We start from the raw sequence: 13,750 nt of genomic DNA, 5'->3' as shown, positions 1-13,750 counted from the left end.
ATGGTAACTTCTCAAATGTTGGACAGCATTCCATCTTTAATAAAAGAAAAGCAAAATCAATTGGTACTGTAAATTCATAACTTTCCTACTAGTTGACAAATCTAACTGCTTAGAAATTTCACCTGTAAGTCATCTTTAACAGTCTATCCTTTGTCTAGTACAGATGATGTAACAGAAAAGAGCTGAAACTGCCATAGTCGGTTACAGAAAATGTATCCACCTTAATACTAAATATTTTAACTACTAGTAAGAAAACCCACAAAATATACATCAAGAAAAAAAATACCTTAGCCACAAATAATCACATATAACTGTTAAGTTACAACACAGTAACTATTTTAGCGTGGAATATTTTTACATTTTTATTTGCAAAAGATGGAGGGAGAGAGGGGGTAGGAGGAGAGGGAGAGAATGGGCATATCAGGGCCTCTTGCTACTGCAAATGAACTCCAGTTATGTGTGCCACTTTATGCATCTAGCTGTACATGGGTACTAGGTAACTGAACCTGGACTAAAAGGCTTTGCAAGCAAGTGACTTTAACTGCTGAGCCATCTCACCAGGCCTGGTTTGAAATATTTGAAGGAAAAAAAAATTTAAGTATAAAAATTTCTGTTTTGGGATGGAGAGATGGCTTAGCTTGCCTGTGAAGCCTAAGGACCCCGGTCAAGGCTCAATTCCCCAGGACCCATGTTAGCCAGATGCACAAGGGGTGCATGCATCTGGAGTTTGTTTGCAGTGGCTGGAGGCCCTGGCATGCCCATTCTCCCTCCCTCCCTCCCTCCCTCCCTCCCTCCCTCTCTCTCTCTCTCTCTCTCTCTCTCTGCCTTTTTCTCTGTCTGTCGCTCTCAAATAAACAAATAAAAATAAACCAAAAAAATTTATTTATAAAAAAAATTTCTGTTTCAGGAACCATCACTAACTCTTTTTTACAATTAATTTGATTGATTCTTTTGGCTATCTGTTGTTGTTGCTTTGATGCGGGCTCTCATGTAGCCCAGGCTGGCCTCAAACTCATTATGTAGCATATTAGGATGGCCTTAATTCCTGATCTTTCTACCTCAACCTCACAAGTGTTGGGATTACATCATAACTAGCTTTACAGATCTTCAAAATTTTTGAATCTTTGGACCTCAAAGAAACCCTTACTCTACAGAACATAAAGATCAGCTGCAGGAATAACAAAAATAAGAAGGGAGAAAAGTTGAAACTTTTATAAATTTTAAAAGAATTATTAGTCTGAATATAATCTCTCCACAAAGCATACAGTGTACAGTACTGTATGCATTGCCTATCTGTATAAATGCACCAGGTTGTAGACACACACACACACACACACACACACACACACACACACACACACACAATTGCATGGGCTGGAGAGATGCAGCAGTTAAGGTACGTGCTTGCAAAGCCTAAGCACCCAGATTTGATTCCCCATAAGCCACATGTACAAGGTGCACATGAGTCTGGAGTTCATTTGCAGTGGCTAGAGGCCCTGCCACACCCTTTCTCTCTTTCTCTCCCCCCCCCAATAAATAAATAAACGTTTTTTAAGGACTGGAGAAATAGCTTAGCAGTTAAGGCACTTGCCTGCAAAGCCTATGGAACCATGTTCTACTCTCCAGATCCAACATAAGCCGGACACACAAGATGATGCAAGCATAGCAGGTCACACATGCGCACAAGGTAGCTCACATGTCTGGAGTTCAACTGCAGTGGTTGGAAGCCCTTATGTGCCAATTCATATTCTATCTCTCTCATAAAAAGGGGGGCAGTCTATAGGGCATACTCAAAAATGATAATTTTAAAAGATTTTAATATTATATATATTTTATATATTTTTAAAATCAAGTACCATGTACCCTGAATGACTTACAGGCTGTTCTACAGTCGTTTTGGCATTTGATTTTTATCTTGCAGACATTGAAACCAACCTCTAGATGTTACTGTACATATAATACTAAAATACTCTTCCATGCCCAACTATTCTACATCATTCACCTTGGTAAGTCTAAAGAACTTTCACAGATGCAATAACATTTTCATTCAACAAGTTTATATTCAAGCAAATACTAGATATACATCACACCTGAATACTGCACTCACGGCATGTCACAAGGTTTTGATTAAAGGGGGATGTTAGAGACTGCAAACAAATGAATGAAGATACAAATAGAGGCTTGTGAGTGCTATGAAAGAAAGTCACAAGGTGACATGATGACAATCAGGAGATCCTGACTGCAGTTATAAAGAGCCAGGCTGGAGGGATGACTTAGCAGTTAAGGCATTTGCCTGCAAAACCAAAGGACCAGGTTCAATTCCCCAGGACCCACGTTAGCCAGATGCACAAGGGGGTGCACGCATCTGGAGTTTGACTTCAGTGACTGGAGGCCCTGGCATGCCCATTCTCTCCCCCCTTCCGTCAAATAGATTAATTAATTTAATATTTTTTTAAAAAAAAGAGCCAGAAGAAAGAGTGTTCTCAAAAGACAGAGCATGGGCAAAGGTGATGCAGGAGGGAAAGTTTGGCATGTTGAGATAAAAGAAAGGATGTCATGTGATTTCAGTACAAAGAAAAACCACACAAATTGTAACGGCAAAATTGGCTTTGGTCCAACTGCTCAGCAAGTCATCTCAGTCACATCTACCAGGGCATAGGAGACAGTACAGAGGAAGTGGCAATTTAAACTTGAGTGCTGCTCTCACTGCTAGACTGACAACCTCTTTCATGGAGATGGCAGTAGATACTGAGGAGACTCAAAACAGAAGGCGAGCTCCACACTAAAGGAGACTTGTAACATGCCCTCCAAGGCTAAGGAAACACTGCAAAAGAGGGGACAGAAAGATTTTAAGGGCCACAGGGTAGGAAGGTATATCTGGAGACATTGTCTGCCCCCAACCCGAGAGACTAGCTGGTACATTCATGACCCCACAGTGAATACCAACAACCCCACTGAGGAGTGTCCTCAGTAGAACTGGGGTAGAGAAGAGAGGATATGAGTATAACCAACCCAATGGGAGGGGGGAACCTTATGAAATTACAAAGCTTTTGTCCAACAAAGGACACTGTGAATAGAGCAAAGAGGCAACCTACAGAATGGGAGAAAATCTTTGCCATCTCTATATATATGATAGAGGACTACTGTCTAGGATATACAAAGAACTTAAAAAACTAAATAATAGGGCTGAAGAGACGGCTTAGCAGTTAAGGCATTTGCCTACAAAACCAAAGGACCATGGCTCAATTCCCCAGGACCAGATGCACAAGGAGGCACATGCATCTGGGGTTTGTTTGCGATGGCTGGAGGCTCTGGCATGCCCATTCTCTCAAACCCCCACCCCCTGCTTCTTTTTCTCTCTTTCAATAAATAAATTTTTAAAAAACTAAATAATAAGAAATCAAACAATCCAATTAAAAAAAATAGGCTATAGAACTAAATAGAGAGTTATCAAAGAAACACAGATGACATATAAACATCTAAAAAGATGTTCTACATCCCCAGGCCATCAGGAAAATGCAGATTAAAACTATGCTCAGATTCCATCTCACCCCTGTCAGATTGGCTACCATCATGAAAACAAATAACCATAAATGCTGACAAGGATATGGAAAAAGAGGAACCCTTCTACACTGTTGGTGGGAATGCAATCTGGTCCAGCCATTGTTGAAATCAGTATGGAGGTTCCTGAGACAGCTAAAAACAGATCTACCACATGACCCAGCTATAACACTCCTAGGCATATATCCTAAGGACTCATCTCACTACCTTAGAGATACTTGCTCAACCATGTTTATTGCTGCTCTATTCACAATAGTTAGGAAATGGAACCAGCCTAGATGTCCCTAAACTGATGAAAAGATCATGAAGTTGTGGCACATCTACACAATGGATTCTACTCAGCGGTAAAGAAAAATGAAGTTAAGAAATTTGCAGGAGCTGGGCATGGTAGTGCACGCCTTTAATACCAGCACTCGGGAGGCAGAGGTAGGACTGCCGTGAGTTCAAGGCCACCCTGAGACTCCATAGTGAATTCCAGGTCAGCCTGGGCTAGAGTGAGAACCTACTCAAAAAACCAAAAAAATAAAAATAAAAATAAAAAAAGAAACTTGCAGGAAAGTGGATGGATCTGGAAGCAACTATACTTAGTGAGGTAACCCAGGCCTAGAAAGCCAAACATCACATGTTCTCTCATATATATGGATCCTAGCTACAAATGGTTGGACTTCTATGTGAGTAGGAATAAACTCATTAGCACAGACCAGCAAGTTAGAAAGGGGATATAAAGGAATAGAAAGGGATGGGGGACTTAATAGGACAGCACTGTATATATGTACAGATTAATGGGGGTGAAAAGACCTAAGTGAGGTCAGGGGAAGAGATTGAGTAAAAGAAAGGTGGAGGGAGGGCTAATCAAAATCTAAGAGGATATAAATAAGTCATATGGAAACCTACTGTGGTGGTTTGATTCAGGTGTCCCCCATAAACTTAGGTGTTCTGAATGCTAGGTTCCCAGCTGATGGATATTTGGGAATTAATGCCTCCTGGAGGGAGTGTATTGTTGGGGGCGGGCTTATGGGCTTTATAGCCAGTCTCCCCGTGCCAGTGTTTGGCACACCCTCCTGTTGCTGTGTCCCACCTTATGTTAGCCAGGGGGTGATGTCCACCCTCTGCTCATGCCATCGTTTTCCCCTGCCATCGTGGAGCTTCTCCCCTCGAGCCTGTAAGCCAAAATAAACCTCTTTTTCCCAGAAGCTGCTCTTAGTTGGGTGATTTCTACCAGCAATGCGACCCAGACTGCAACACCTACTTTTTTGAACAATGGAACACTCGTAACATAGATTGTTACGAGAAAATTTTCACTGCCAGGGATGGGATACCTTCCAGTGAGTTGTTGGCCAGGGAGGTCCCTGATGCCCCCAAAACATTGCACGCCATTGTCAAGGCTTTTGGTTTCCCACCAGGAATAGATGGTAAGACCCTACTGCTGAAGACTCCACATGTTTGGGCTGTAAGGTCACTGAGAAATCCTGCTGGAGCTGAGCTCTTCCATGTAGACCAGCTGGCAGAAAGCAGGAAAAAGCTATGCTGCATGCAGTTCAATGAGGGAAAGAGAAATCACCAGTGTAGATACTCAACAGTGGACACTGCAAGCCTTAAATTTAGCCAGCCAGGCCAAATGAGCCAACAGGTACAATAGTGGCATATCTGTTATGGGGGAAACCAACCGCTAATTAGATTGAAAGCCTGCTCCACATGGGAGGGAATATATCCCAGATACTGAATACCTACAACAGGGGTAGTCATGAGCCCTAGGGGTTTAACATCTGCTGGTGTCTGGCTAAATGTACATACTATACTCACCAAACTGCCCGCTAAGCACTTCTCAATTTTTTGTTTTGTTTTGTTGGGGATTTTTGAGGTAGGGTTTCACACTAGCCCAGGCTGACCTGGAACTACGTAGTCTCAGGATGGCCTTGAACTCTCAGCAATACTCCTACCTGTGCCTCCCAAGTGCTGGGATTAAAGGCATGCGCCACCACACCCAGCATCCAGCACTTCTCTTAATGTTCATACCCATATATTAATGCTACTCTCACTTTTGGTTAGAGAAGCTTCTCTTCAGATGGCAATGACCTTGAGATGACTCAGAAGGCACCATGGTGCTAAGAAGAAGTGACAGAGGAGTGCTCTACACTGAAATATCTCTATCACACTTTCCAAGGCTCAGGGTCAGTTGCAGAACAGGTGGCAGAAAGAATATAAGGGCCAGAGGAAGGGTAGTACTCCTTACAACGTGCTCCTCCAGACACAAGATGCCCTGGATACCCATGACTTCACAGGTCCTGACACTACCTACACAAGACCATCATAATAAGAGGAAAAGATCATGACATCAAAATAAAAGAGAGACTTATTGAGGGGGGGAGGGGATATGACGGAGAATGGAGTTTCAAAGGGGAAAATGGGGAAAGGGAGGGAATTACCACAGGATAGTCTGTAATTATGGAAGTTGCCAATAAAAAATTAAAAATAAAAAAGAGTATACCCCAATGGGAATATGACTAATATGCAATATGTTCATACAGTAAAGTTCATAATAATAATTATTTCAAGTTGGGCTTTAATGATGTATTGATATGAATTTTCTCTAAGAGCTAAGGTAAATCATACAAAGGTCTTTAAAAAGGAAAGTAAAACAAACTGATTAATGTTTTCTACTTGTGAAAAAAGCACAGCAGAAACAGAAGCCAAAGACTAATGACGAGACTAAGGACACAGTATAGACTAAAAATAGCCTGCCTGGAGTAGGAAATGAAAGTAAGGGCTGGGATGTTCTGACAGTAGAATTAGTAAGAATGCTTATACAGCAAAAGGAGTGAATGAATGGCACCATTAACTAAGACATAATAGAGTAAGAACAGTGGTTTTTGCTTTTTTTGCAGAGGGTGGGGGGCGCCTGTGGGGGAATTCAGATTGGTTTTAGATATACCTCTAAGATGCCTATGAGATATGTCAAGGACCAGCTTGGAAATGAAGTCAGAGGCTGGGAATTAAAGGTACATGAAGTTCTTAAAATGAACCTAAACTGTAGTGTATAAAGGAATGGGCCACAGTCAATATACTCTGGATCCAAACGGGCTTGAATATGTACATATTGTTAACATACCAGTGACCCTGACATCAACTAGGACAGGAGAACCTCTATGGAAATGGGCACAGAGGGAAGGGCTGCGACACCCAAGGTCTCGTACGCTAGACTAGCACACTCCCTCAGCTACCCTTGCGTAAATACATCTTGTAATGTTCTATTTCACCATCTAGAGATGAAAATCACTTGCACACAAATAATACCCTATGGGTGAGATGTTAACACAGCATGTTAGAGTCTGCTGTATTTTATGTATACCCTTCAAGCTAGCTACCTCAATACTACAGTGCTGAACATTTCCTAGTATTTTTACAAATTATCTTTGCTGACTCCCCAAACTAGGAACCATCCCTGACTATAAACTCAGAATCATTCACCTTTTCCTGACAGTTCTAATGTTTGCAATTGTTTATTATCCCTAGGTAGACTTCAACTTTCCCAGTGGCACAGGCTGGGCTGTGATCATTTCTAAACATTCATTTAACATGTCACCGGCACTGACCAAGGTCCTAAAAATCTAGCAGTGAACAAAATGAAGTCAGTTCCTGCTCTACTAAAATTTATATTATGCCAGGCATGGTGGCACACACCTTTAATCCCAGCACTCTCAGAAGGCAGAGGTAGGAGGATCGCTGTGAGTTTGAGGCCACCCTGAGACTACATAGCGAATTGCAGGTCAGCCTGGGCTAGAGCAAAACCCCACCTCGAAAACCCAAAAAATAAAAAAATACATTATTAGCTTATACAGTCTAGTAAGACTACAAACATATTACATGTACAAATAGCACATACTTCAGGTACCAATGAATAAATAAAGGCAGAAGAGCTCAGACAAAGTTTTTCATACATTATGAGGTAAAGCCTCACAAGTACCAGAGACCTAAAATAGGTGAAACCTTCACATGGAGGGGAAGAGTGGGGGGGGGGGGGGAGTGCAAAGGCCCTAGGGCAGCAACACACTTGTTGCTGAGAGGACGATTAAGCAGGCAAATGTGTGTGGTTTAGGGGTATGGGTCAGAGGTGCATAGCAAGGCAGGCTCTAAGTACAAGACTGACATGATCTGAAAGAATCCCTCTGACTTTTGCACAGGGAATAAACAGCAGAAGCCGCTGAGCTGGACAGATGGCTTAGCGGTTAAGGTGCTTTTGCCTGCAAAGCCAAAAAGGACCCAGGTTTCATTGCCTAGACCCACATTAAGACAGCGATGCACAAGATGGCACATGTACCTGGAGTTTGTTTGCAGTGGTTGAAGGCCCTGTGTGCCCACTATCTCTTTCTCTCCCTCTCATAAAATTAAAAAATTTAAAAAGAAGCCCTTACACGTGCCTCGTTCTAACACTGCAACAATCCAGATGGGCACATTGGCTTGAACGGAGAGCAAGGCTGCTGACCCTGCACTCCAGCCCATTAGATCTGTAGATGGAGTGGAGGTGAGGAGAAGCTATGAAAAAATTCACGGGTAGCTTTTACAAGATTTGGGAAGAATGGAGTTGCCATCAGCCAAAACAAGAAGGAGAGAAGCAATTTTATTTTTTCAGAACCCAGCAAGTGTCTAGTACATAATAGACACTCAAATATTTAAGAATTAATTTAACTGAATAAACTCCCAAATTGAAGCAGATAAACTCAATTTACTGTTTTCCATTTGCTCTAATTTTCCATTAGTGGCGTGTGTTAGTTACACAAAGAGGCTTACACCCTGATCACACAGTTACCTGCAGGTGCTAACACAGAACCTGACCTAGTACACAACAAATACCGGCATCTCAAGAATCATTTTCAGTTTTAAATCTGTAATTCTCCCGGACACGAGAGAGATGTGCTCTAAACGCTCTGTGACAGCCTAAGGAGCCTAACAACCGAGTAATTAACCTGCTCATTAATGATGTCATATTCCTGGAAGGTACGATAGGGTAAAGAGAACTCCCCAGGCCAAAATTAATTGAAATCATAACACTTCACGATAAATTTCCAGAAATGCGACAAGACTGAACAAGTTCTTATAAAGCAAGCCATCAGCACGTTTAAAAAGAGCTTTCTTTAAGCTCAAACAGTAAGTCCCTTCAAAACCATTTGGATAAAAATTGAGAATCTGCTGGAGAATGTGAAGTTTAGCACATCCCCTCCCCCCTCCAGGCACGTTTCCTGCCAATTAGTAATACTGAGCAACACGAGGGGACAAATTGGCTGTCCTCACCTTTGGCACTTATCATACTTGTACTCCGGGATTTTTAAACCCAGCTCCCTTATTGCGGCTCCTTGAAGCAGCACAAAGTCAGCAGCAGAAATCCCCCTTGGGGGGAGATGGGGAGTTATTAGCCTCGTCTGTAATTTACTTTAAAAATTAAACTGAAAGCTTTCGTATTTCTCTCTTTAATATTAGTTTCCCCAAATGCTCTCACCATAATCTACAGTCTCTACGCCTTTCGTGAAAAGATCCTTTAAAAACCACCTCATAGGAGTGAGCCAAGCATGAAAGCCGGCCTTCGTAAAGCCGAAGCAAGAGGATGGCCGGTAAGCTTGAGACCAGCCTGGGCTACAAGAGTGAAACCTCTTCTCAAAACAACAGCAGCCCCCCCCCCCCGCCCCAAAAAAAGAAAAACCACTTCGGAGAAAACTGGTCGTAGTGAACTTAGCAACAGGCGGAGCTTTCCTTTTTCCTATCAGTCAAAGGGCCTTGAACCAACCAAAACAAATGGGTGAAATGCCAGCCAGATTTCCCCGTAGCTTCTCCGCCCCCCCCCCCACCGGCGCTGGCCTCGAAAACACCCCGGCCACCGACCAGCAAAGCCGCCGCGGGCCAGCCCAACACTAGCGACCGGCAGGGGCAACGTCGGATACGACCCACGGTTCTCCACCGGCAAGGAGAAGCGAGTCTAAGCACCGGGACGCCCTACGCCCGCCACTCAAGGCCGGGAGCGCACGCACACACTGCCCGCGGGAGCTCCGCACGCCCAGGGCGAGGTGCGAGGCTCGGGGGGTTCCCGGGGAGGCTCGGGGACTGGCGCGCCCCAGGCAAAGGGAAGGGAGTGTCCCCACCCCCGCCTCCTCTCTCCCGGGGGGAGGAGGAGATGCCCGGGCACCCGAGCACGTCCCGACGACCCTCCGACCACGACGGGCGAGGGAAGGGAGCGCAAGGGGAGCCTAGGACGCGGGGTGGCTTCAGTTGCAGAGGAGGCGGGCGGAGGCACGGAGCCTCCCCCCCCACCTCCCCGGGGCTGCGGTCCCCGAGGGGCGATCACCCTCTCCCGGGAGGAGGAGGAGGAGGAGGAGGAGGCGAGGGGACTGGAGCGCGAGCCCGGCTCACGCACGCTCACCATGTAGAGGGTGAAGGGCAGGCCGAGCAGAAAGAGCCACAGGTAGAGGTGCAGCGCGTTCACGAAGGTGGCCTGGTGCGGGTCGTAGTACCAGCCGCCGCTGAGCGCGGCCCACACCCCCTGCCGGAGGATCTGCAGCGTCTGCGACCCCATCCCCACCCGGCGCCGCCGTCGCCGCCGCCGCCGCCGCCTCCGTCCCCGCCCCGGCCCCAGCTCGGCCTCGTCGCCGCCGCTCCCCGTCTATCCTCCCCCCGAGCTCCGGGAGAGCGGGCCGGCGCCGCGGCGGTAGCTGGTGCGGCTGCAGGAGGAGGAGAAGGAGGAGGAGGCGGCGAGCCGGGAGGAGGAGGAGACCGCGGAGGAGGAGGAGGAGGAGGCGGCGAACGGTGAGGACGAGGAGGGCGACGGGCAGGAGGAGGAGGAGACCGGCCTCCCGAGCGCCGCCGCCGCCATCTTGTCTCCTCCTAACACTCCGAGCCCGAGCCGGAGCCGGAGCCCCGGCCTGCTGCTCCCGCCGCCGCCTCGGCCGCCGCCGCGACCCCCGCCGGCCGCCAGCCTGCTGGGCCTGACGGAGCAGGCGCGACGCGGCGCCCGCGGGACGGACGCGGAGGAAGCCGCGCCTCCTTGGGCTCCGCCTCCGCTGCCTCCGCCTCCACAGCGGCGGTGGTCGGCGTGTTGGTGGTGGGGGGGGGGGGCGCGGCGCGCACGGCGTCGTGGGGGCGCGAGCGCCTCCTGTCGGAGCCCGGGAGAAGCGCGCGCGCGCACGCACGCCGACGCCGGGGTCCGCCCCGCCCCCGCCCCCGCCGGGCCCCAGGGTCCCTGGTAGAAGACCATGGCCAAGTTCAAGGGACAGTCCTTCCAGACTCGAAGTCAGACGTTGCGACACCCCCGACTGACGTTTTGTGACATTTGTTATTAAAGAGCTAAAGGAGCCATGGAAGGTGAACGGTCGCTGACGGGCCTGGGAGAATTAGTATACCTCCTCGCTGCAAAGCCTCAAGGGCATCCAGCTTGAGCAGGAAATGTGTTAGCCCTTTAGCTGATCCAGAGGAAACTTGGGTGAGGAAAAGAAAAAAGGCGGGGGGGGGGGGAATGGGGGGCTGGTCCAAAACTGGAAGTGTTTAGTGCTTCCAAAAGAAGCATAAATTAATAGAAGTTTCAAGGGAAGGTTATTTTAAAAATATCTTTATTTATTTATTTGAGAGAGGGAAAGAGGCAGAGAGAGAGAGAGAGAATGGCCGTGCCAGGGCTTCCACCCAGTGCAAACGAACTCCAGATACATGCGCCACCTTCTGCAGCTGGCTTACTAGGTACTGGGGAATTGAACAGAGGTCCTTTGGCTTCTCAGGCAGATACCTCAACCGCTAAGCCATCTCTCCAGCCCTCAAGGGAAGGTACAAAAGTATAAAGTGAACAGGCTGTCGTTTATGCACAGGGACTTGATTTTTTTTTAATGTGTTGTAACTAATAGCCATTTTTTTTTAATTTTTCAATTGCTTTACTTATTTATTTATCGTAGTTTTTCGAGGTAAGGTCTCACTCTACCCCAGGCTGACATGGAATTGACTATGTAGTCTCAGGGTTGGCTGAAACTCACAGCAGTCCTCCTTGCTTCTGCCTCCCAAGTGCTGGGATTTAAGGCATAAACCACCATGCCCAGCTTTCTAAGTTTATTTTCTTTTCCTAATAGCCATTTTTATCAATGAGCCAATCTTAGCAGACTTGAAAGACTGACTCCACCCCAACATAACACAATAGAGTCTCACACTACTTTTTATAGCTGTAGAAACTGGAAATCAGTCTTGGCCCTGCATAACATTTATAAAGTGTGTCTGATTTCATTGAACAACTTTTTTAAAAAGGAGCTTGAAGTTTGAGTTAATTGTAGCAATAAAAATACTTTATATTTCCAGATTAAAGTTGCTATAATTAATGAGAGACATAAGTGAGCCAAAGAAACTGGTGATGTTTAAGGAATCATAAGTAAAAACCCATCGCAGTGGCTCTGGGCACCATGCCACTTTATAGCTGATCATTTTCCCACACATTTCATTTGACCATGCTCCTATGAGGACAGTATAGAAGCTATCCTTATTTTATGAATGAGAGACCCTCCAAACTGCCCAGTGGTGGAGAGCTCTGAGATCAGCAGTCACCCTAACTGTAGGGACTGAGCTTTTATATTCTATTTCTATCACTCTCCTGCCTGTTCGGGTGGGAGTTTGAACTGAGCAGCATCTTGTTACCTTACAGGTGTCAAGACATGTTTTCAAAGTGACTTAGGGCGAGGTGGTGATTTGAATAAGTTGTGACCCCATAGGCTCATGTGTTTTGAATGCTTGGTCCTCAGCCCTTGGCAGTTTGGGAAAGTTGTGGAGTCTTTGGGAGGTGGAGCCTTGCTGGAGGAGGTGTGTCTCTTGGGATGTTACAATGCAAGCCCCAAGCCAGAGCTATCTCACTCTTACTTCTCCTTTTCTGCTGATGTGGAGATGTGACCCAGGCTTCCTGCTCAGGACTTCCCTTCTAGGCTTGTCCTCTCCAGACTGACAGCTGAAATTAACCCTGTTCTCTTACAATCTGTTCTCATTGTGTTGTCCCAGCAATAGGAAGCAACTGCTACAGGGGACATTACCTAAAAATGTGTTAGGAAATGAAAATTCTCAGGGACCCAACCCCCCATCCAGAGAAACTGAGAGATAGGAAACCCAGCAAGTTTCAACAAGCCCTGCAGAGGATTCTAAAGGCTTTCAAAGTAGGAACTACTACCATAGAACACCATTCTTTAGTTTTTGATTGCCTTACAACTACAAAGCCATCTAGGTCCAATAAAATATCTTGAAACTGAGAAATGTGAATGAACCCTGGTTAAAATATAATGTTAAATATGTGTCTAGAAACAAAATGAAGATGAAATTATACAATATTACAATGAAAGGAGTGGCCCTGTGGCTTGACCACAGACATGTGGTATTGTCACGTTTTCATTTGTTTTCCTTGAAGGAGACAGGAAAGCTCTCTGAGGAGATGTTGGAAGTGATCCCAAGCTTTCCAACACAAAAGAAGATGTAAACAAGGATAAAATTCCAATACCACATGGTTTCTACACCAGCGGAATTCTACTGTGGTTCATACAGAAGGATTCACTGTGACAAGGTAGACTAAAAGCAATGGAGACTAGAACTTGATGCATCCATGCAATGAGAGTCAGACCCAGCTGGCATGTTGAACGTTCAGCCAGAAAAGAGCATCTGGAGGATATGGACCGGGCAGCAAGCCAGGAAGGCAGCCTTCAGCAGGGACTATGAGCTTGTCTGAAGCCAGAGGACAGCTTGGAACACAGCCTCGAGAACTCCAGGAGCAGGCAAGCATAGGGAAATCATGGCAAAAAAATGAGAAAACATGTAGTTTATTGCAAGACTCCCGCAGGTTAGCGTAGAACCCTAATCCCTTCGTGGTAATGGCTGGGCCTGATCCCACAACCTAAAGCAACAGCCACTGGGCGAAAACAGTGACCAAGAAGAGCAGGCCAGAAGGTTAAAGGCTGCAGTTAGAAACTACACAATACATCTTTCACTCTGGACTGGTGGAAGCATTTTAGAAAAATGCTAATTAACTAACTTAGTTAGCAATTGAAAGAATACAAAGGAACAGCTGACCTTTCCAGATGACTGACTCAGTCATTGCAAGGGGGGCGGGTGGTAAATCCTACATGCTTTTAATCTGTAGCTTTCAAAATGTTGCTGAGTACTGCCACAGTAAGCTGCCTATTTTATAAACAGGGAG

At 46.0% G+C, this 13,750-nt stretch overlaps 1 protein-coding gene across 3 annotated transcripts in view; it reads right to left on the bottom strand.

Annotated features, from left to right (window-relative positions):
• Pcnx1 (pecanex 1) overlaps window positions 1-10,123 on the bottom strand; it is a 168,365-nt gene extending 158,242 nt beyond the window's left edge. For all 3 annotated transcript variants that reach the window (XM_045154648.1, XM_045154649.1, XM_045154650.1), the window contains exon 1: window positions 9,971-10,123. In XM_045154648.1, the coding sequence (XP_045010583.1) occupies window positions 9,971-10,123 (153 nt within the window). The remainder of the gene's footprint in view (window positions 1-9,970) is intronic.
• Window positions 10,124-13,750: the final 3,627 nt, after the last annotated feature.

This window comes from Jaculus jaculus, chromosome 7 (genome assembly GCF_020740685.1).
Source record: "Jaculus jaculus isolate mJacJac1 chromosome 7, mJacJac1.mat.Y.cur, whole genome shotgun sequence".
Lineage (NCBI taxonomy): Eukaryota > Metazoa > Chordata > Mammalia > Rodentia > Dipodidae > Jaculus > Jaculus jaculus.
Note: the sequence above shows the minus strand (reverse complement) of the source record. Positions and strands in the feature narration are given on the sequence as shown.